Source organism: Poromitra crassiceps, assembly GCF_964638095.1.
Source record: "Poromitra crassiceps genome assembly, chromosome: 28".
NCBI classification, from domain to species: Eukaryota; Metazoa; Chordata; class Actinopteri; order Beryciformes; family Melamphaidae; genus Poromitra; species Poromitra crassiceps.
The window spans coordinates 12,539,760-12,560,171 of NC_139651.1; the positions used below are offsets into that span (position 1 = coordinate 12,539,760).

The 20,412-nt window shown below is 44.8% G+C and overlaps 2 protein-coding genes across 3 annotated transcripts in view; one reads left to right on the forward strand and one right to left on the reverse strand.

The window, feature by feature from the left end:
• fn1b (fibronectin 1b) overlaps positions 1–7,080 on the forward strand; it is a 30,230-nt gene extending 23,150 nt beyond the window's left edge. For both annotated transcript variants that reach the window (XM_083662409.1, XM_083662410.1), the window contains 13 exons: positions 37–224; positions 320–407; positions 542–721; positions 1,214–1,303; positions 1,445–1,633; positions 2,102–2,191; positions 2,710–3,173; positions 3,606–3,744; positions 4,458–4,619; positions 4,714–4,839; positions 4,951–5,057; positions 6,022–6,117; positions 6,231–7,080. In XM_083662409.1, the coding sequence (XP_083518535.1) occupies positions 37–224; positions 320–407; positions 542–721; positions 1,214–1,303; positions 1,445–1,633; positions 2,102–2,191; positions 2,710–3,173; positions 3,606–3,744; positions 4,458–4,619; positions 4,714–4,839; positions 4,951–5,057; positions 6,022–6,117; positions 6,231–6,311 (2,000 nt within the window). In that variant the 3' untranslated portion in view covers positions 6,312–7,080. The remainder of the gene's footprint in view (positions 1–36; positions 225–319; positions 408–541; positions 722–1,213; positions 1,304–1,444; positions 1,634–2,101; positions 2,192–2,709; positions 3,174–3,605; positions 3,745–4,457; positions 4,620–4,713; positions 4,840–4,950; positions 5,058–6,021; positions 6,118–6,230) is intronic.
• A 524-nt stretch (positions 7,081–7,604) lies between these two features.
• Positions 7,605–17,817, reverse strand: atic (5-aminoimidazole-4-carboxamide ribonucleotide formyltransferase/IMP cyclohydrolase). The gene is made up of 15 exons (XM_083662339.1): positions 17,688–17,817; positions 17,362–17,488; positions 17,100–17,243; positions 15,717–15,805; positions 15,188–15,339; positions 13,302–13,458; positions 12,038–12,163; positions 10,360–10,467; positions 10,139–10,224; positions 9,891–9,980; positions 9,650–9,775; positions 9,359–9,451; positions 9,077–9,259; positions 8,698–8,853; positions 7,605–7,977 (listed from the first exon to the last, which is right to left on the reverse strand). The coding sequence occupies exons 1-15, from the start codon at positions 17,704–17,706 to the stop codon at positions 7,858–7,860; spliced, it is 1,776 nt and encodes a 591-aa protein (XP_083518465.1). The 5' UTR covers positions 17,707–17,817; the 3' UTR covers positions 7,605–7,857.
• Positions 17,818–20,412: the final 2,595 nt, after the last annotated feature.

Genomic DNA, 20,412 nt, shown 5'->3' on the forward strand with positions numbered 1-20,412 from the left:
TAATACTCAAATACAATTTTTTTTAATCTCCCTCAGTGATCCCCGCCCCAACCGACATGCTCGTGACAGAGGTGACTTCCTCCTCCTTCATTGTGTCGTGGTACGCGCCCGCCATGCGCCTGACAGGCTACCGCGTGGTCGTCAACCCCAAGAACAACAACGGCCCCACCAAGGAGATGAACGTCGCGCCAGACACCACCCGCGTCGTCGTGCCAGGACTCATGGTGAACACAGCTCTGCCCGAGTTCTTGTCTCTATATTTACTATGGATAACGTTCCGTCGGTGGGTTAATATCGATTGTATGTGCGTGCGTTGTAGGTGGCAACCCCGTACCAGATACACGTCTATGCGCTGAAGAACTCCGTCTCCAGCAGACCACTGGAGGGAGAAGGTACCACACTGGAGGGTAAGTGTGACACTGACACACACACACACACACACACACACACACACACACACACACACACACACACACACCAATTTTCACCTGTTATTATTCGCAAGTTACAACCATCTCTTCTTCTCTCTCCCTCCATACAGAGGTAAGTCCTCCTAGACGTGTTCGTATCTCTGATGTGAAGGACTCCTCCATCACGCTGACCTGGCGCACCAAGTTGGAGACCATCACCGGCTTCCTCATCGACGCCACGCCCCTCGGCGGCTCGCGGCCCACGATCCAAAAGACTATCCCAGGAGAACAGCGCACCTACACCCTAACAGGTACACACAGAGCACCTACACCCTCACAGGTACACACAGAGCACCTACACCCTCACAGGTACACACAGAGCACCTACACCCTCACAGGTACACACAGAGCACCTACTGTACACCCTCACAGGTACACACAGAGCACCTACACCCTCACAGGTACACACAGAGCACCTACTGTACACCCTCACAGGTAAACACAGAGCACCTACACCCTCACAGGTACACACAGAGCACCTACACCCTCACAGGTACACACAGAGCACCTACACCCTCACAGGTACACACAGAGCACCTACACCCTTAAAGGTACACCGACCGGACCTGCCTTACCAAAGCACCTGGTGAAAGGTGGGAAGAGGTTTTCCAGATGTGAAAGAGATGCAGAAGTGTGTGCGATTGCATGTGTGTGACGTGTGTGTGTGTGCATGCGTGCGTGTGTGTGTGTGTGTGAGCTTGGTAGTGCGGCCTTCACCTCATGTCATGTTTGGTTTTTGGCAGGTCTGGAGCCAGGCACCACCTACACCATCAACCTCTTTACCCTGAATGGCAACACACAGAGCGCTCCCTTCACTCTCCGCGCTGAAACAGGTACGCAGATGCTTAATTCACACACACACACACACACACACACACACACACACACACACACACACACACACACACACACACACACACACACACACACACACACGCACGACGAGTGAAACTGATTGAGGATTTCTTTTGCAGATAAGCCAGTGGTCCAGGCTCCAACCAACATCCAGATCACATCTTTGACCCCCAGCTCCATCTCCTTCACCTGGCAGCCCCCTGCCACACGCATCACAGGATACTACATCACCTACGAAGAGTCCGGAGGAGCACCCAGAGAGCTCACCCCGCGCCCGCACGCCGGCCAAAACTACGCCACCATATCCGGTAGGGCTGTGAATCTTCACTGGCCTCACGATTCGATTACGATTCATCTGTCAACGATTCGATTCACATGCACATGGCTACTTTTTCATCAATTAATACAAGCAGTCAGATAAATATCAAGGCCCTTTTTTACTTAGAAAGTGCTATAAAATCTGAATGTCAACAGAAATTTAAACATAAACGATTCGATTCGATTCACATGTCCGCATCGCGATGCATCGATTATATGATTAATTTTTACACCCCTAATATCCGGTAGGGCCCTGTGTCTTTGAGTCTAAAACGGTCACTTGTGTCGATACAGGACGGAATTTTGTCAAATCCTTTCACTTTCTCTGACTGTAATGTGTCTCCTTTTTTCAATTCCATGCAAAATTGTTTGGAATCATGACTGTGATTGATGGAAACATTGAAAGCTCCCCACAGGCTCATCTTCTCATAATGGTCATGTGTGATCCCTCTCCGCAGGCCTGAGACCAGCCACAGAGTACATCATCAAGATCATTGCCATCCAGAATACACAGAGAAGCACTCCTCTGGTGGGCAAAGTCCGGACTAGTGAGTATAGTTTGAGTGTCTCTCTCTCTCTCTCCAAACAAGAGAACACACAGATGAAAAATGTCTGGTTTGTAGAATGACAAAAGCGATTTGATTGATTTGTAGGAAATATGCAAAACCTTTTACCAAATATAAGGATTTGAACGACAGCGCTTATGTGCTCAGCTGCATTAACGGTATCGCTGTAACAGCCTTGAGGCCTGGGAATAATATATATATAATATATATATATATAATATAACTATGCAGTCAACCAACAGCAGGCTCTTTTAAAACAACAATACCGCTTTTATTTTGAATGCCTTCAGGAAGGTCATTCAAAAATATTCCTGGTGCATTTGTAATACTGCATTATGACACACTTTGCCATGATGAAGTACTTATAATACAGTAACAATGCTGCATATCTACCGCCATCTGTTGGCTGAGATATGCTACTGCAGCCCCAGCTTAACCCTTAACGCTAGTCTAAACCTGCTTGCTTTCCTAACCCCCGCCCCCCGTCTTCCCCCGCCTAGACTCGGACTTGCTTACGCTACCCCTGCCCAGCCGCCCCGGGGACAGGCTGGACGTGCCTGAGACCGATGCGGACAACAGTGTCCAGATAGTGGGGCCCAACGGACAGGACGCGCTCGGCGGCCAAGGCCAGCACGTGGAGTACACAGAGTACAACAACAACAACAGCGGCGGCAACGGGTATAACGGGAATAGCGGCAACCCGCCGACACCGGCACCCAGTGTACGTGAGCCGCTTGTCTTTGTACCCCTCCCCGACGCAGAGGGCCGCAGGCTGCCGATCGTGAAGCTGAACGTGCCCGTCGGCTCCGGGTTCGGTTTCCCCGACAACGACACGGCCGTCTACTTCCCGTCTCCGCAGGAGGCGCAGACCCACACCACCATCTCCTGGCAGCCGTACAGGCAGAGCAACGCCTACTTGGTCTCGTGCAATCCACTCACGCAAATCAACGAGAAGATGTTCACGGTAAGACACATAAGGGCCACATTGTAGCACTCTCTGAGGCCATTTACACCTGGCGCTAACATGCGTTTTCTGTGATCAGATTGCAATCAGATTGTGTTTTATCACTTGAAATGCCAGGTGTAAACACCCCCAAAATGCATTGAAGAACGATTGCAATCTGATCGGCCAAACCACCTCCAGAGGTGGTCAGGGATGCATTGTGTCCACATTGAACACAAGTGTAAATGCAATGTGTCCTCTCAATCTGGATACACCAACTTTATGCGGATTGAGAGGACACCCATTTCTGCAATCTGATGGCAGAAACCACATGTTAACGCCAGGTGTAAATGGCCTCACAGTTGCCATATTGGATACAATCTCATGCTGTGAGTGACTCCCATTCAATTGTGTACGTGGTCAAACTAAACCCTGGTCTCTGCCTGTCCCCAGATGCGCCTGCCAGGTACCGCCACCACTGCCACCCTGATAGGGCTGACCTCCGGGGCGTCCTACAATGTGATCGTTGAAGCCCTGAAGGGGGCGCTCAAACACAAGGTTCTGGAGGAGGTGGTCACAGCTGGGGACACTGGTAAGGATACAGCAACTGTAATGCCCGTGTGCTAGGATCAACTTAGCTACTACTACCCCCCACCAGTGTTTGGGGTAACTCATTACAAAAGTAACATATTACATGTAATATATTACTTTTAGCAGTAACTCAGTAATATAACTTATTACTTATAGGATTACAGTAATATTATACCAGTTACTTTGTCAAATACCGGTAACTCAAGTTACAAATTGATTATTTTTTTATATTTATCAAAGCACATTTAAATAAAGATACAATCATTTCCTAATCAAACTGTCTGTTTTTATGCAAATAACCACTACAGATGACAATGACAAAGGAAAAGAATAACATTTAGAATTTTTGGGTTGTTTACACTGACTTGAAGGCGATTTACATTATTTTTCGGGAGGCAGCGATGTCATTCTGCTGCTGCTGTTGTTTTGGTGAAAGTAATGCAAAAGTAGTACGAGTTACTCTACACAGACAGTAATATTGTAAAGTACCTTATTACTTTCAAATGAAGGTAACTAGTAATATGTAGTATATTACATTTTGAAAGTAACTTGCCCAACACTGCCCCCCACCTAGAAATGTGAGTTGCAGTAGATTCCCAAAGAGCAGCAGTCACTTTGCCTCATTGCAGAAGACTGCATCTTTGTTTTTGATGTTATTGTCTAATGGCTTACAGAACCCTTTGCTCATTTTCTTCTCCTCTCCTCCTCCTTCAGTGAAAGACGGTGCACCCTCCAATCAGGACTCATGTTACGACACCTTTACTGCAACCTACCATGATGTCGGCGCCGAATGGGAGCGCATGTCCGAGACGGGCTTCAAGCTGTGGTGCCGATGCCTGGGCCTGGGAAGTGGCCACTTCAGATGCGACTCGTCCAGTAGGCGGCACTTTTGCTCATTCGCCTGCAATATCCAAATCATAGAATTTGGGAGTTCAGATATCTAACTCGTCCTCTCTCTCTACATCTTTAGAGTGGTGCCATGACAACGGCAACAACTATCGCATCGGAGAGAAGTGGGACCGCCAGGCGGAGAACGGTCACATGATGAGCTGCACTTGCATGGGCAACGGCAAGGGGGAGTTCAAGTGTGAACCACGTAAGACGTCTTAGCTTTCAACAGCTGTGTCTAAATTTTGAATACAATTAAAAAAAATTGTTTCCTGAGTTGCATGTCAACTTTAACGTGCGTGTGCGTGTGCCCATGCAGATGAATCTGTGTGCTATGATGATGGAAAATCGTACCAGGTGGGCAACCAGTGGCAGAAGGAGTACCTAGGCGCCATCTGCACCTGCACCTGCTTTGGAGGCCAACAGGTGCGACACATTAGCCTGGGTTAAGACACAGTTAAGACTGGGTATCCTTAGGATTTGACCAATTCTGGTGCAATTTGTTTTATTCTTCGTATCGATCAGATTCTTTATGGATTCCAACGGTACAGTTTCAGGGGTAAAAGACGCCTGTACATACAGCTTTACTGTAGTTAACGGCGTTACTGTAGTTAACCTTGTTTTATTACTCAAGAGACAGACATTGCTGTGAAGGACCTAATTTAGTCTCAACAGCTAAGGCACATGTGGCATTAATGCCTTACTTTAGAGTAATTAAATCCATGTAAATCCACTGCCTATTTAACTCGGTCTGTAAATCTCATGTAAATTCAACATAAATTCATATTTATCATCCACAGAACACTTCACCACTCATGTACATATTGTATACATTTACTCGATTTGATTGCACTTGCAACTTTGTGATTGCCGTTAGTTATCTTCCTACTTCTTATCTCTGTATGTTGATGTGACCGCTACGCTGCATACAGACACTAAGACAAATTCCTCGTATGTAACTTGCATACTGTGGCAAGAAAAGTGATTCTGATTCTGCTCATTAGTTACTCTTATACCGAGTAGTTCATGAATACTGAATCATTACTTATTTATTACCTACCTAACTAGTAACGAACTACTATTTGTGTACCTTATTGTAAAGTGTTACCACTTACTGTAATAAAACACCTAAAAGCAAAACATCTTATCAGATGGGGGACCTGTGACAAAATCAAAAAAAAATGGGGCAGAACAACCACCATATAAACTGCTTCTGATGCATCCAGCTGTTCAAAATGCTAAGAGGAATCGTCGTGTGGTCGCTTTTAGAACGCGATTAAATTACGATACTTAAATTGAGATACTAAACCCTATACATGGTACAGAATGAGTTGTGACGTTATTCAAGTGAAACAGGGGGTAATGTGTGCTTCTTGTTTGTTCTCATCAGGGTTGGAGATGTGAGAACTGTCGCAGACCGGGTGCTGATTTCGATGCCAGCCTGCTGCAGCCTGTCAGATACGGAGACAACACTCTACTACACAAAGTAAACTGACATGAACTTATCGAACGCAGATTTGCAGAATTGTTTCTAATTGTAACTTGATTTTACAAAAACCCACACTCACATTTTCTCCCCACCTCCTCCTCCTCCTCCAGAACATTCACTGCCCCATCGAGTGCCTTCGCCCCGAGCTGCTGGCAGCAGACGCACACGCACCCCAGAACCCTCGAGAGTAAAGGACCGTCCGTCTCTCGTCCGCTTCGCCCCCCCCTCACCGTCCAAACGTTGTACTGCCTCGCCCAATAGGAGCCCTCCTGTCTGTGACTCAACTGACCTAACTGCCTTGTGCCATTGTGACACGCATTCAATTGAAAATGTTACATTTCCACATTCCTTACAAAATTGCTATCGTTTATTCGATACCTTCCAATTGCCAATATTTTTCAGTCTGAATCCATGCTCTATTGGGATTAACAACTTAGGTCATTTTATACTTTCCTTTTCCACAAAGTAAGATTTCCTGTGTGGCTTTAAGAGGGTAACTAGACCTCTGTCTACTTGTTTGTGGCTCCTATGGGAATTCGTTTGTTGACTTTCAGATTTACATATTTACAATTTACAAAACCGTGTAGTATTTTGCATCACATCACTTTCAATAACTTTTTTTTCCTAATCAAAGAGCAGAAACTGTCGGAAATTAAGCACTGTGTTAAGAGAATGTCCATGTAGTGATTAACAAGGTTTGTTTGTCTGTGAAAATGTGCCTCTCTTTTCTGTAGCCCCTCTCCTGTCGCTAGGGGTAGCACTGTGTGCGACTGACACTTAACTGAATTCTGATTTTTCTATCGTTTTGTTTTTCTAATTTATCCCTTTAAATCACGTGTGAATGCTTGAACTGGTGTGTGAATTTGAACCTTTATTTTTGTACGTTATTGTTCGTGCCAAAGTTCTTTCTACCTTTGACAAAAAGAATCCCTTATTTTAATAAAGCTGGAGAGAACGTCACACTTTGCCTTGCTGTACGTTGTGTGTGAATAAGGTTTTGACAGTTAATGCAGAAGACAAGCTCTTCTTCTGCTTTCTACATCATGTACGGTTCTCAAACTTTCGCCCCCCCCCCCCCCCGGAATTTGTATCCTATTTTTATCCCCCATTAGTGCTAATTTAATTTATAATAATAATAATAATACATTTATCTTATATAGCGCTTTTCTAAATACTTATCCTGGTTGCTAACTCCACCCTCTGCAGATCTGGGGAGGTTCTCAAACTTTGCTTAGAGCATCGACTCAAAAGATAGGCTTTTGAATGGGATAATTATGAATGGAATAAAAGGTGAGGTTAAATATTTTTTTTATATTTTTCAGCACCACATTAAGGAACACTGGGAGCTTCCAAGACCACACTTTCCCAATATGTAAAACTCTTATTTATTGTATTAATCCATGAGAATTCACAGACAACCCAGCTGTCAATGAAACAGACAAAATATTTGTGAACCGTCAGTTTATTTCATACTGAAACGTGTCTGACCTTGAATGAACAGTAACAGTTATCTCAGAAGTTGGATCACAAGGAAGGAATGTAATTAATGCATTGAAATAGTGCATTTGTGACCTCTCTACAGTAGTACATCTCATTAGAGTGGGAATGTTTTCGAGTATCAGGAATGTTGTCAAAAGAATGTTAGATTGCTTTCTTAACAACGTGACTTCAGACACGGGGATGCAAAAGTGAGTTTAGTACCGAGACAAAGTGGGGGTGGTGGTGTTGCGGTGGTGCTCAGTGGTGGAAGAGGCGTAGGGTGGTGTGCACCAGAGTGATGGCCTGCTCGTTACAGGCGTTAATCACAATCTCGTCAGCGGTGGAGCCCGCCGGAGCTGCGATGTATTCAACACCGCTCTACAGACAGACAGACAGGAGGGAAAAGTCAGTAAAGACGGTTAGCAAGCTAGTCACTTCAATCACCCATTTCAGAGTCAATAGAGCAGTGATATGTGGATGGAATTGCAAAAAAAAAAAAAAAAAAAAAAAAGTTTTTACAGTGCACCTGAACGCAACATGGAAGATACCTGCTGAATAAGTGTCCAAATGTTCATGTCATTCTGGCCAATACTCCACTTCTGTTATAGCATTTCAGTCTGGAATATGGAATATCTTTCAATAATCTATGATTTAGCTGCTAAATTGTCAAATACCGCCGTCTGCTTGCTACCCAGACACTTATGTATGTACTTAACCTAACTAACTCAATCTAACTAACTATCCGGTGTGCACAACATTGTCAGACTAAACTCCGGCTGACACCCCAAAAACCTACAATCCGCTACAGAAAAATGTATATTGTTTGTTTATTAACTGTCCCCTGGCCTTCTATCATTTCACGAAAGTGGCCCCCGGGCAAAGCAAGCTGAGTATCCCTGCAATAGACCATTGAAACTTTGAGAATACATGTCTCAAAGTGTGAAAATGCATGTTAGTGCCAGGTGTAAATGGCATCTAGGAGATTACAGTAGATGTCTGCAGGCCAGATCCATGCAATTTCCCCTGATATCGAGTGCGATGTACAGCATGCTTTAATGGCAGGCGTGCAGTAAGGATGCGTGCGTGCGTGATATTCACCCTCTTGGCACGATCCACGTTATCTCTGAAAGGGAAGAAGGCGTCGGAGCTGAGAGCCACCGCCTGCAGGGAGCTGATCCAGTGCCTCCTCTCGGTGTCGGACAGCAGCTCGGGGACCTCGTCGTACATCGACTTCCACGCTGCCAGGTCCGGGCCCTGCCACACACGCACAACAGTAGACAGTCAGCATCTTAACAGTCTAACAGGCTTAAATACCTGTCTCGCTACTATAATAAGGCTGCTGGGTTCCACGGCGGCTCACAATTGCGCCGAAGCCATGCGAGGCACGCCAGAAATGAGCGTGTGCTATTTCTAGTTCCAATAACTTGCCGAGATGTGTAGTCTTAATGAGTCTGTTGACGTGCTATGAACATCGTACCTCTCCAATGGTGCCGCTGACGTACTGGTCGATGGCATTCGCCATCTCCGCCCGCTTCGCACCGCTGCGGAACTTCATGTCCAGGACACTCGGGTGATGCCTCAGCCACCAGTTGTCGGCTTTGTCGCCCGCCAGGCGTGTGCAGTGGATACGAGACTGCTGGCCGGCGCCGATGCCGATAACCTGTTCACCACACGAAACGAAAACCCATTTATGGCTCATTTTGATTGGCTCTCCCCTTCCCTTATATACTCTCTTGTCCTTTCCCCGTAGATGACCCACCTGTCCATCCTTGGCGTAGCAGACAGAGTTGGACTGGGTGTACTTGACAGCGATGCTAGCCACAATGAGGTCACGCACCGCATCCTCCGACAGCTTGTGGACGGAGAACAGAAGCAATCAAAGGGTTAACACATGACATTTAAATAAATGGATAAAGGATTGTGAAACCGCAATGATTGCGCTCTGACATCTATAAAATGCAACGTAGGTTTATTTAAAATGAAAAGTACAGCATCAGCCCCAAAACATATATTTAGACATTTGTGTCAGAAAATATGAAGTGTGACTCACCGCGCCCTTGGAAACAACATTGCTGAAGAGCTCCTTATCAATGAGTGCTCCGTTCCTCTTCTGTTTGAGATGCAGACCAAACAACACCCTCACCTCGGCCTCGTCAGGCTCATAGTCTGGGTCCATCTGGGAGACAAAGACAACACATGGCCACTTCCACAAATGCAAGATCTGCCTACTCAACTCTGATCACAATCATTCCTACAGAAATGGCTGCTTGGCTTTTTCTGGTGCCTCTTACCTGGAGCACGCAGTAGTTGCCACTCTTCTTTTTGGAGAGGATCTTCAGGGCCTCCTCTTCATAACCGGGCGCGATGATACCATCAGACACCTGAGAGAAAAGCAACAAAAACAATCGTGGTCAAGCAAAGCAAAGTTGCCACGAAGAAAGCACGTTTTCACATAATTCTGTCCCATTTTATCTGTTCAACTTGTTATATTCTTATATCGTCTTGATACGACACTAGGAGAGTGGACACGTGATCCTACCTCTCTTGATATGATCTTGGCTGTGGGGACGTCACATACATCTGACAGAGCAATGAAGTCTCCAAAAGAAGACATTCTGTCTGAACCTATGGAAGGAGGAAGAGTTCATGAAAAATAATAATAATAAAGAAATAATAAAATATAATAATAATACAGGAAGACAGGCTAAAGGTAAAACTGCTCCCCGTGATCCTTATGGTCTATAATTCATACTGTCTGACCTCTTGCCCTGGCGTAGGCCATGGCCAGTGGGGTCAGATCCTTCAGCATGTCATTCACCATGCACACCTTGGCTTCCTCCTCACTCAGAGGAACTCCTACCGCAGCTCCTTCAGAAGAAAAGGACAGAGTAATACATGTAAGGTGTCTGTGTGTCTGTGTGTGTCTGTGTGTGTCTGTGTATGTGTGTGTGTGTGTGTGTGTGTATGTGTCTGTGTGTGTGTGTGTGTGTGTGTGTGTTAGTGCTGCACGATTAATCGAATCGCAATCGCGATGTCAGCACGTGCGATTGCATAACCGCAAAAGTGTGCGATTATTTTATTTTTTTCACATCTTTTTGAGTGTGTGTGTGTGTGTGTGTGAGAGCCTCCTTTAAACTAACGTTACACGCGACGCAGCAAACACACGTTTCTCAGCCATCACACTGGGCATCAATACTAGCGGGAGACTTCTCCCATGCACTCCCGCAAATAAGTAATGTTATGTGCAGCAAGGTACATATTATCTACAGAGAGGGCGAGAGAGAACATCCATGATCGCTAACAGCAAGCTATGCTAATAACTAGCTAGCCGTTCATTCAGAAACGCATGTAAACAGCCGTGTGATCAGTGAGAACGTCAGTAAAATAAGGAGAGAGCTGCAGGTGTTTATGCAGAACTAGTGCGCGATTAAGTACACAGTGGGGATGACCCGCTGTGATGAAGAATATAACGAGATTAACAAGGTTGATAGCAAAACACTGTCGCAGCTGCCAGCACTGGCAGCATCACCTCCAGGCTAGCTAACTAGCCTGTCACATGACGCCTTCATGGTCCCCTCGTTAAAAGTCTGCAGATGCACGTTCTCACCTCTCTCTCTCAAGAAGCGTCACGTGAGTGTGGCGTTTAAGGCCATCTGTCGCTACAAAATAAATAAACGGGGTGTATCATTCATTAGTATTGCTGGACAGACATGTAACTAACTTTGCAACTTTGCTGAGCCATCTTCTATGTGCTGTAACACAGTGCAGTTTCTATTTGACTGGTGTTTCTTTTTTACATGTTTGGGACAGGCAAATGTCTCAAAATGTTTTATTTTTTTGTAAAGATAATTTAATTTCAAATTGTTTTATTTTTTTAGTTTTAATATATTTTAAATTGTAACATATTTCATGTATTTTAGTCTGTGATATGTGAAACCGTGGTATTTTTGTCCAAGGTTATCATACCGTCAAAAACTCATGCCGGCACATCCCTAGATACCTAGTGGCAGTGGTGGCCCAACGGTTAGAGAAGCGAGCTTCAATCCCCGGGACCGGCAGGATAAATCTGGGTGGGGAAAGTGAAAAGGCAGCGCTTGCCCCTCCCTCATTACCACCACTGAGGTGCCCTTGAGCAAGGCCTTAACCCCAACTGCTCCAGTGGAGCTGATCAGTGGCCAGCAGATCAGACTGTGGTTGTACTGGTCAGCTTCCAGGTATGAATGTGTGTGTGAATGTGAACAGGGCACTCCTGAAAAAGAGAGCATTGCTCTCAGTGAGACTCCCCCTGTATAAATAAAGGTAAAAAAAAAAAAAAAAAAAAAACTCTTGTTTATTATATCGCAATCGCAATATTGTCCACCCTAATCGCTAATCGCACCTTTTCCCCAAATCGTGCAGCACTAGTGTGTGTCTGTCTGTCTGTCGGTGTTTCTCTTACCGGCAGGGCTGACATGCTTGAAGGAGGTAGCAGCAGCCATGCCCAGGGCACTCTTCAGCTCTCTGACCAGCTGCCAGGCGTTCAGCGCGTCACACAGGTTGATGAAGCCGGGAGAACCGTTGACCACTGGGAGTGTGCAGGGAGAGGAAGGAGACAGAAGCAGAGAGAGAGAGAGAAAAGAATGGATCATTTTAGTAAAGGGTCATATGACAAGATAAGACAGGGTTCATACAGACATAGGGCCCCTGATGCTACCGCACCAGGGCCAAAAAAATTAACACTAACATCTTTAGATAAGCCCCTCCTCTCTCATCAGAGGCTTTTAAACACCTCATGTCACCTATGGATGTATTAAAAGAACTGGATAGGGGACGAGCCACGCCCACCCATGCATTCGGACGGAGGCTGCTCCCTGGCGCATGAAGCCATCATGGGGGGTTTTTCTTCCTGATTTTACTTCAGCCCAAGGCGAAGTGCGCCATGACGTATTCGATGACGTCTCCCACCCCTCCTACTCATGGATGTAGTGATGTAGATGAAGAAAATACACCCGTATACGGCTCTTAGTGGCTTCTGAAGAGTCCCCCATAAAAAATTATTTGATCATTAAAAGAGTCGTTTTATACTTTGAGTGACACCTGGAAAAAATTCCCCTGGGTTTAACAGCTGCTGGGGTCCCCATGCAAGTGGATGGGAATTTTCCTTTCTGGGCTGCATGGCGTCACGTGACTTGCAATACAGAGCTTCGCCACCATGTTCAAATGGCTTCACAGCCCAGCGCTATTCCTGGGGGCTTGATGTCACCACACTAAATCAACTCATTTTCTATTCATACATTCTCACTCCTCGACTCTTCTTTTATTGGTGATTTTATCGTGACGGGAGTATTTTCATGGCACTATGATGCTAATCCTTTCTCACCTCACTATTGCTTACTTGGATTGGATTGATTGGCTGAAGAAGTTGTCTGTCAAGGCAAGTACACCCGCCCAACTCCCGCCCACTGCAAACACTGGGTGAAAGCTGGGAGGCCAGACTGTCTGGTAGAACGAAATGAAATGCGAGTTCACGTGGCCGGCTGGTTTACCAGGCTAGCTCTGGATAAGAGTGTCAACTAAATCCATAAATAGTAACAAATTATCTTAGATGTATGGCACTTACCGAAATCAATATAGAAGATCAATCACTAAACATCAATAACACCACGAACACGTTTGGGTGGTGGTGGTGGTGGGGGGGGTATTTGTGACATGCAGGCCTTTACCTGTGAGGGGGAGGGTGGGGCGCAGGGTGTAGAGCTGGGCGGGGGCCTGGTGGGGGTTCATGCCGTAGCGCAGGGGCAGCTGGGAAACCCCGCGGCTGTACTGTCCACGGAAGTAGTCAGAGATGGCGTCGTCGTACAGCGCTGTGTGTGTGAAGGCCTGAGGAGCAAATCACAGAAGATGCACTCCAAATCAGGAAAAAGAAAAAAGAACAGACTGAAAAAATAGTGTCTTGTAATGTGTGACAAAGTCTGAGTTATCAAGCATTTAAATTTAATAAAAATCGGTTGACTACTACAGGTTTAAACGCATAAATGGACAGTTGAGATTTTTTGATGTGGGGTTGTATAGGTCGTGCCATATGAAATCAGTTTTATTCTTTCTAAATTCCATTTAATTTTTTTTCCTCCAAATTTTTATCATGTATTTTGATGTTTGATGTGTACTTGTAATTGCTTTGCATGAAAAATAAATTAATCAAATCAGGTGAGCAGTATAATGGAGACATGATTTTTTTTATGCTTGTGACCCTGCTATGGGGTCAAAGTTCAAGGGTCATCAGGGAGGTGATAAACTCAAACCCAAACATGAATATTTCAACACCTGTGATAAAAAGCCAAGTGGACTTTGGCTTGTACTGACCCTCACCCTCAAGCAGACAACAAAAACAGACCAAAGTAAAGCAGCCAAACTTCCTTGGTGACAAGTCTGATTGAGACGACCATCCAACTAAACAGTCTCCATCGTGATTCAACAAGACTGATGATGTGGTAATCATGAAATCACCTGAAATTGATTTGATATGATCGGCCTCTTGCCTGAGGAGATAGTGAATATAATCAATAAGTTGACTGACCCTTTGACTCAGAGGCCTAGTGCCCTACTATTCTGTTTCACAACAATCTCTCCGCATGCGTTTGTTATTGTGCAAACCACACAGCCATCAATAAAGGACTGAAGGGTAGAGATAAGACAAACCACAGCATGATGCGTCTCTCTCAACAGCGCAGGACATCTTTGTGCATAGTTGAGGTTAGATGAGGACAACTGAAGAGCAACAGGGAGGATTGTGTGTGTGTGTGTGTAAGGAGGAAGAGGTGATAAAAAGCTCAAGGAAGGCAGAGAGTGCAAGACCAGCAAATCAAGGCCATCCATTGGCGGGTCGTCGGGGGTGCCTGTTCGGGGGGTGAGGAGGGGAACTGGTCGGAATAGCGTGATCCTCCCACCTGCTATGTCCTGCCGGTGAAGCTCCCCGCTGTCAGGTGAAAAGAAGCAGCTGGCGACTGCACTAGACCCTTCTCACGGGGGCCATTTTGTGTAAAAAAGGCAGGGTAAACAAAACACAGGTGCAAGCAAACCACTAACGATGGTTTCAAACTTCCATGATTGGAATTTAGAAACCCTCATTAGTGTTTTGCTTGCACCTGTGTTTATTCTACCTTTTCGACACAAAATGGCCCCCGTGAAAAGGGCCTCTTGTATCGGGGGAAGCATGGTGCTAGTCTACCGCTCTCCCCAAGATCGGCAGAGGGTGGAGCAAATGGGAGAAAAAAGGCTAACATTTGCAGAGTTGAAGCAGGACTCATTTATGTATGTAATTTGATAATAATTCATGCTTGAGCAAAACAGGAAATGATTTGTCCAGGTTCTCTTTTCTCTCCTGGTTAAAACTTGTGAACCCATCCGTCCATTATGCAGGTTTCAGAGACCTGAATTCAACTGTATCTAAGACATTTTACATGTATCACTTTAAGGCCTTAAATTGAGATCATTTACTTTTTAAAAGACCACCCAGAAACTCTGTTAAAGTCAAGAAAATAAGAGGCAAAAAGAACAACAAAAGAAATAAGCAACAGCTAAACGTAGAGTGAATGTTTAGTGTGGTTACTTTGAGGGCCAGAGTCCTACGTGTCTCCAGGGTCGTATCCTTGTCTTCTTTACTCTCCATCTCCGTTGCGACCAGCGGGTAGTCTGCAGGGTCGCACACGATGGTGACGCGGGCGTGGTTCTTGGCCGCAGCTCTCAGCAGAGTTACGCCGCCTGGAAACAACACGTACCTAAAATCCTCATGACCATGTCAACATTCTGAAGCTATAGCTATAAGCTAACAAGGTGAAAAACAACAAAGGGCTGCCGAATTGTCCAAAATACTAAAGCAAAATGCTGGGAGGTGGGAAACCACTTGTACTGCAGTTAAGTAAGAAAACGTATGCAAACATGAAATCAGATTTTACTTATTTATAAATTGCGTTTGTGTTCCATAGTTCTATGGAACAATCTATGATAGATTTCAACCGAGATGTTTTTATGAGCTATTAATATGGAATGCATTTGCTTACTTGTTTCTGCATTAGAAGTGGTTTCCCTCCTCCCATTTTTTTTTTTTTTTGCTTAATTCCGAAACAATATTCACTCACCAATATCAATCTGCTCCACAGCCTCCTCGACTGTGACATCCGGGCTGGAGATGGTCTTCACAAATGGGTAGAGGTTGCACACCACCACCCTGGACACACACACACACACACACACACACACGCGTACACACACACTCTTTTATTCGCCTGCTCCCATTTTTATATATAATTTGTCTCACCTGCAGTTTGTACTTTGAAATTTTCAGTTTGGCGAGTGGGAACACATGTGGGCCATTTCAAGGATTTTGAACTTGTGAGAACTCACGAGGACCCATGTGCTATAAATTACACCAGGAAGTGAGCAGCCATTCATAGCTCATTACAGACGATATATACGTGTTCCATCCTTACTCCATCATCAGATGGAGTAACGATAATTACTCCATCATCAGATGGAGTAATGATAATTACTCTTAACGTCTATCCGCCCCATCGCACATGCAAACACAAAGCAGCGTCGTTCATCTGTGAACCAATCAGATTCCTCTACACCTCAACAATGAGAATCACAAGACGCGGTGGCAGTAGTGTTTCAATTAAACCGTTACTAAATCAGCGACACGCGCTTCCTGATTCCACAGCACAGTCTGCACTCTAACCTTATTAGATTGCAATCCGCCTACAAAACAAATCACATGTTCCTTTGAGTGAACTATCCATACTATTCCCATGATGTCACATGCATTTCCTACCAATATAGCGTTTTACAATACACATCTCATTGGCTGTGTTTGTCATTAGCGATGTCATCAGTAACACACATGCTGCCTGGCATATAGCGAATTCACACTCGTTTTCGTTTTTGGAAAACCAGTCAGTATCTGGTGATCAAACTGCACATTTTTAGAGTGGCTTTTTATTGTGAACAGCCCAAGGCACACCTGTGCAATATCATGCTGTTTAATCAGCATCTTTATCTTTACACCTGTCAGGTAAGATGAGTTATAAACAAATTGAGAGAAATAAGTATTTTGTATGTATGCATAGAAAAAGTCTTAGATCTTTTATTTTAATTCATGCAAAATGGGAGCAAAAACAAAAGCGTTGCATAATTGCGTTTATATTTTGTATAGTTTTTCAAATTAGGAGTTTGAACTCTGTAGTCTCATCCATTTAAAATTGCATGGATCACATGTACAACAGCGTTTTTGCCTGAAAACAAAACTGAACTTTTAAAAAGGTACAGAGAACAGAGTACTTCAGAGTAGAGATTTGCACACTGGTAATTTAACTTCTACTTAAGTAGGATTTCAACAAGGTAAGTAAGTTAACAGTAATTTAACTTATGTAGGATGGTAGTACCCTTTCCACCCCCCTGGGTATGAGTAATATTACCCAAACCACAGTTTTACAGGTAGCATCAGTTTGTCCCGTTTCTCTCACCGGACCAGGCTGTAGCCCAGCTTGTCCATGTCTGCCTGGTCTGTGGGGGTCTTCCTGGCCAGGATGCCTCCATGGACCGCAGGGTGCAGAGTCTTCACCCTGCCTCCAAGCATCTCTGCGTGCCCGGTCAGCTCGGACACATCCCTGCCGCACAGGAGGAGACACACTGACGGGGTTATAGGGCACACACAGTCAGGGCAGGCCGCGGAGAGAGGTGGCTAGTCTCAGTTAAATCGGAATATTGTTTGTGCAGTGCACCCACCTGACAGCCAGGCCAGCATCGCGCAGAGTTTTGGCTGTGCCACCTGAAGCCACCAGAGACAGCCCCACGTTCACCAGCCGCTTGGCAAAGTCCAGCAGTCCGCTCTTGTCCGACACACTCAACAGCGCTACAAGCCAGAGGAAAGAGACACTTTACCAACTCCTTCGCTCATTTCATGCAAAGTCCAGCGAGGAACCTACACAGCGAGGTGCTGTTAAACCACGTTGGCTAATGTTAGCCAGCGAGCTAAGTTAGCACCGTGCCAGAGTTAAACTATTCATTACAAGAAGATGACAAAAACTTTAATACATGTCAGATAAACTTACCGAGCTCTGAGCAGGCCATATCATGCACAAGTAGCTACAGTCCGTAACTTGCCTTGATGTCAAGCAGGTATCTGCTGATTCGTGTCTGAATTTAGCAAACAAGCACTAACAATGCTGCACAGTGCACAGCAAGAGGAGCGTGGAGAGAGACAAATCAAAAAGAGTTTTATCACGCTTCTTCATGACATGAGTAGAAAGAGCCGCCCTGCCGGTGTGGAACCGCCCACCCGCGAACGCACCCAAGAGAGCCAGGCGGCGCAAGCAATGCGCAGTCACAGTCTGTCTTTTTGCTGTGTCGTCTCTTCAACTCGCCACAAGAGGGCAGCTATGGCCCACGTTCAATTCCCTCTTCTGTATTATATCAAGTCAACTCACGCTTATGTATATGGCCCTTCATCACAAAAGCATGTCTCAAAAGGACTGTGTTAAAAAAAATCAACAATCACAAAACAAATGAAGGAATACAATGTCTAAAAATGAATATTTGAAGTGATTACTTCTCTCAGTTTCTATGGATATTTGTATGGAGAAGTTTCACATGTCGGTATTTTTCTCCACATAATGGCAAACTTAAAGGACTATATAACTCACTGTTATTTGTGTGCCATACAGTTTTGTAGGACTTTTCAGATCACATATTTTTCTGCATAGGATATTTAAATCTGTTTTCGTTGCACAATCGTCGCACTATAGGATTATAGCCTAATAATAAAAAGCCTGTATAGCTCTAATAAAACCACATTTTCTTACCATTCTCAGTCCTCAAACAATGCTTTTTGTGCAATAGCCTATTTATGTATGTATGTATGTATGTATGTATGTATGTATGTATGTATGTATGTATGTATGTATGTATGTATGTACAGTATGTATATATGTATGTATGTATGTATGTATGTATGTATGTATGTATGTATGTATGTATGTAGGACCTGTATGTACAGTATGTATGTATGTATGTATGTATGTATGTATGTGTATGTATGTATGTATGTATGTACCGTATGTATGTATGTATGTATGTATATTTATTTATTTATTGAATGATTTTACAATATATTGATCTGTTTATTATTTAATCTGTTTGTTTGCTGCAGGATTTAGATTAGATTTAGATTTATTTCGAACATGGTGAAAACAAAAACAAAAAACAAAGATAAAAATAAAAATAAAAGAAATATAGGCAAGAAGTGCCAAACAATCATAGTCAATTGGAGTCAACACACACACACACACACACACACACACACACACACACACACACACACACACACACACACACACACACACACACACACACAGGTAGGCCTACCCCCCCACCCTCACATGCACGTCTCCCACATACACATTTACAAACATTCAATTGAATCGTACGTTATAGAATCCATTCTGTATCTATGTGTATGTATGTATGTATGTATGTATGTATGTATGTATGTATGTATGTATGTATGTAGGATAAATCTATTGGTTTCTTTTGCTGCAGCATCATGAATGTGAGGCTGCATGCACCAAGGACACAGTGACATTGGGACGGAGAACTTGGTTATGATCATTGCCTCGGTAAACACCTGTAACGCACATTTCCTGCAACAATAAATGACGTTCGTGAATACATTCCCCGGCCACGCCTTTTCAATAAACTTTATTGGCGAAAACTTGGCCTTTTCATGCTTTGGAACAGCGTTTTAAGTCGGACAGATGTGAATTTATAGGGCCCCGTCACTCACTCCCTTACTTATCCATTAGTTAAGTGACAGCAGGACAGGGCCCGGGGAAAACCATAGGCTAAACCAATACGCGTGATTACGTTAAAAGATCGGACAATCTGTTCATATTTCCGTAATGATCCGGACATTTTGCTGATTGATTAAACTACAGAGTGTAAATATTTTAAGGGTCGTGCCGCTTGATATTGTCCCTGATTTAGTTAATGTACAGGTAGGTGGTATTTCCTGCTTGGCATTGATGCCTGTCGCACCTCCTCCGGTGCCCACGGGTCAGCTGCAGGGTCATCAGCTAGGAACCACCATTCATCAACGTTTCGCTCCTTTAATCACTAGAACGTCTCCTGGTGGCGGAGCAGTGACAGGGACGTCTCCCTGTCACCCCCTGCAGCTGATAGGTGTTTCCCCCTGCGGCTGTTGTCGGGGTTAGTTGTTCTTTCCCCAGCTCCTGTCCTTCCTCCTCAGCCAGAGCCAAAAGCTGCCCTTCTCTGCCTCCTCTGCCAGCTCTTTTATGGCCTTCCTCAGCTTCCCTCCAGTCACTCCTGCGTCCCTCAAGAGGCGTGTGGCTGACTGCCCCACGTAGCCTCGGCAGCCAACCTCCACTGGGTAGATGGTAGCCTTCCAGCCAGCCTCCCGGCATTCAGCAGCCAGCTCTGAGTACTTGGCCTTCTTGCGCTCAAAGGCAGCCTCAATCCCCTCTTCTGATGGGACTGTCAGCTCGATGAGGTGCACCGCTCTTGCCTTGGTGGACCACACCACAATGTCAGGGCGGAGAGATGTAGTTGTGATCTCCGTGGGGAACCGGAGTTGCTTGTGAAGATCAACCCTCATGTCCCACTTGTGGTCAGGGGAGAAGGGCCTTGTTGTCTCTTTTGGCCTTTATAATCCAACAAAGTAAAAAAAAAAAAAGAAAAGATGGTGATTTATTTATTTATTTTCTAGCCTATGAAAATTTGAGGTTTTCTGGTAAATGAGGAATGCTGACATCTCGGGGGTGA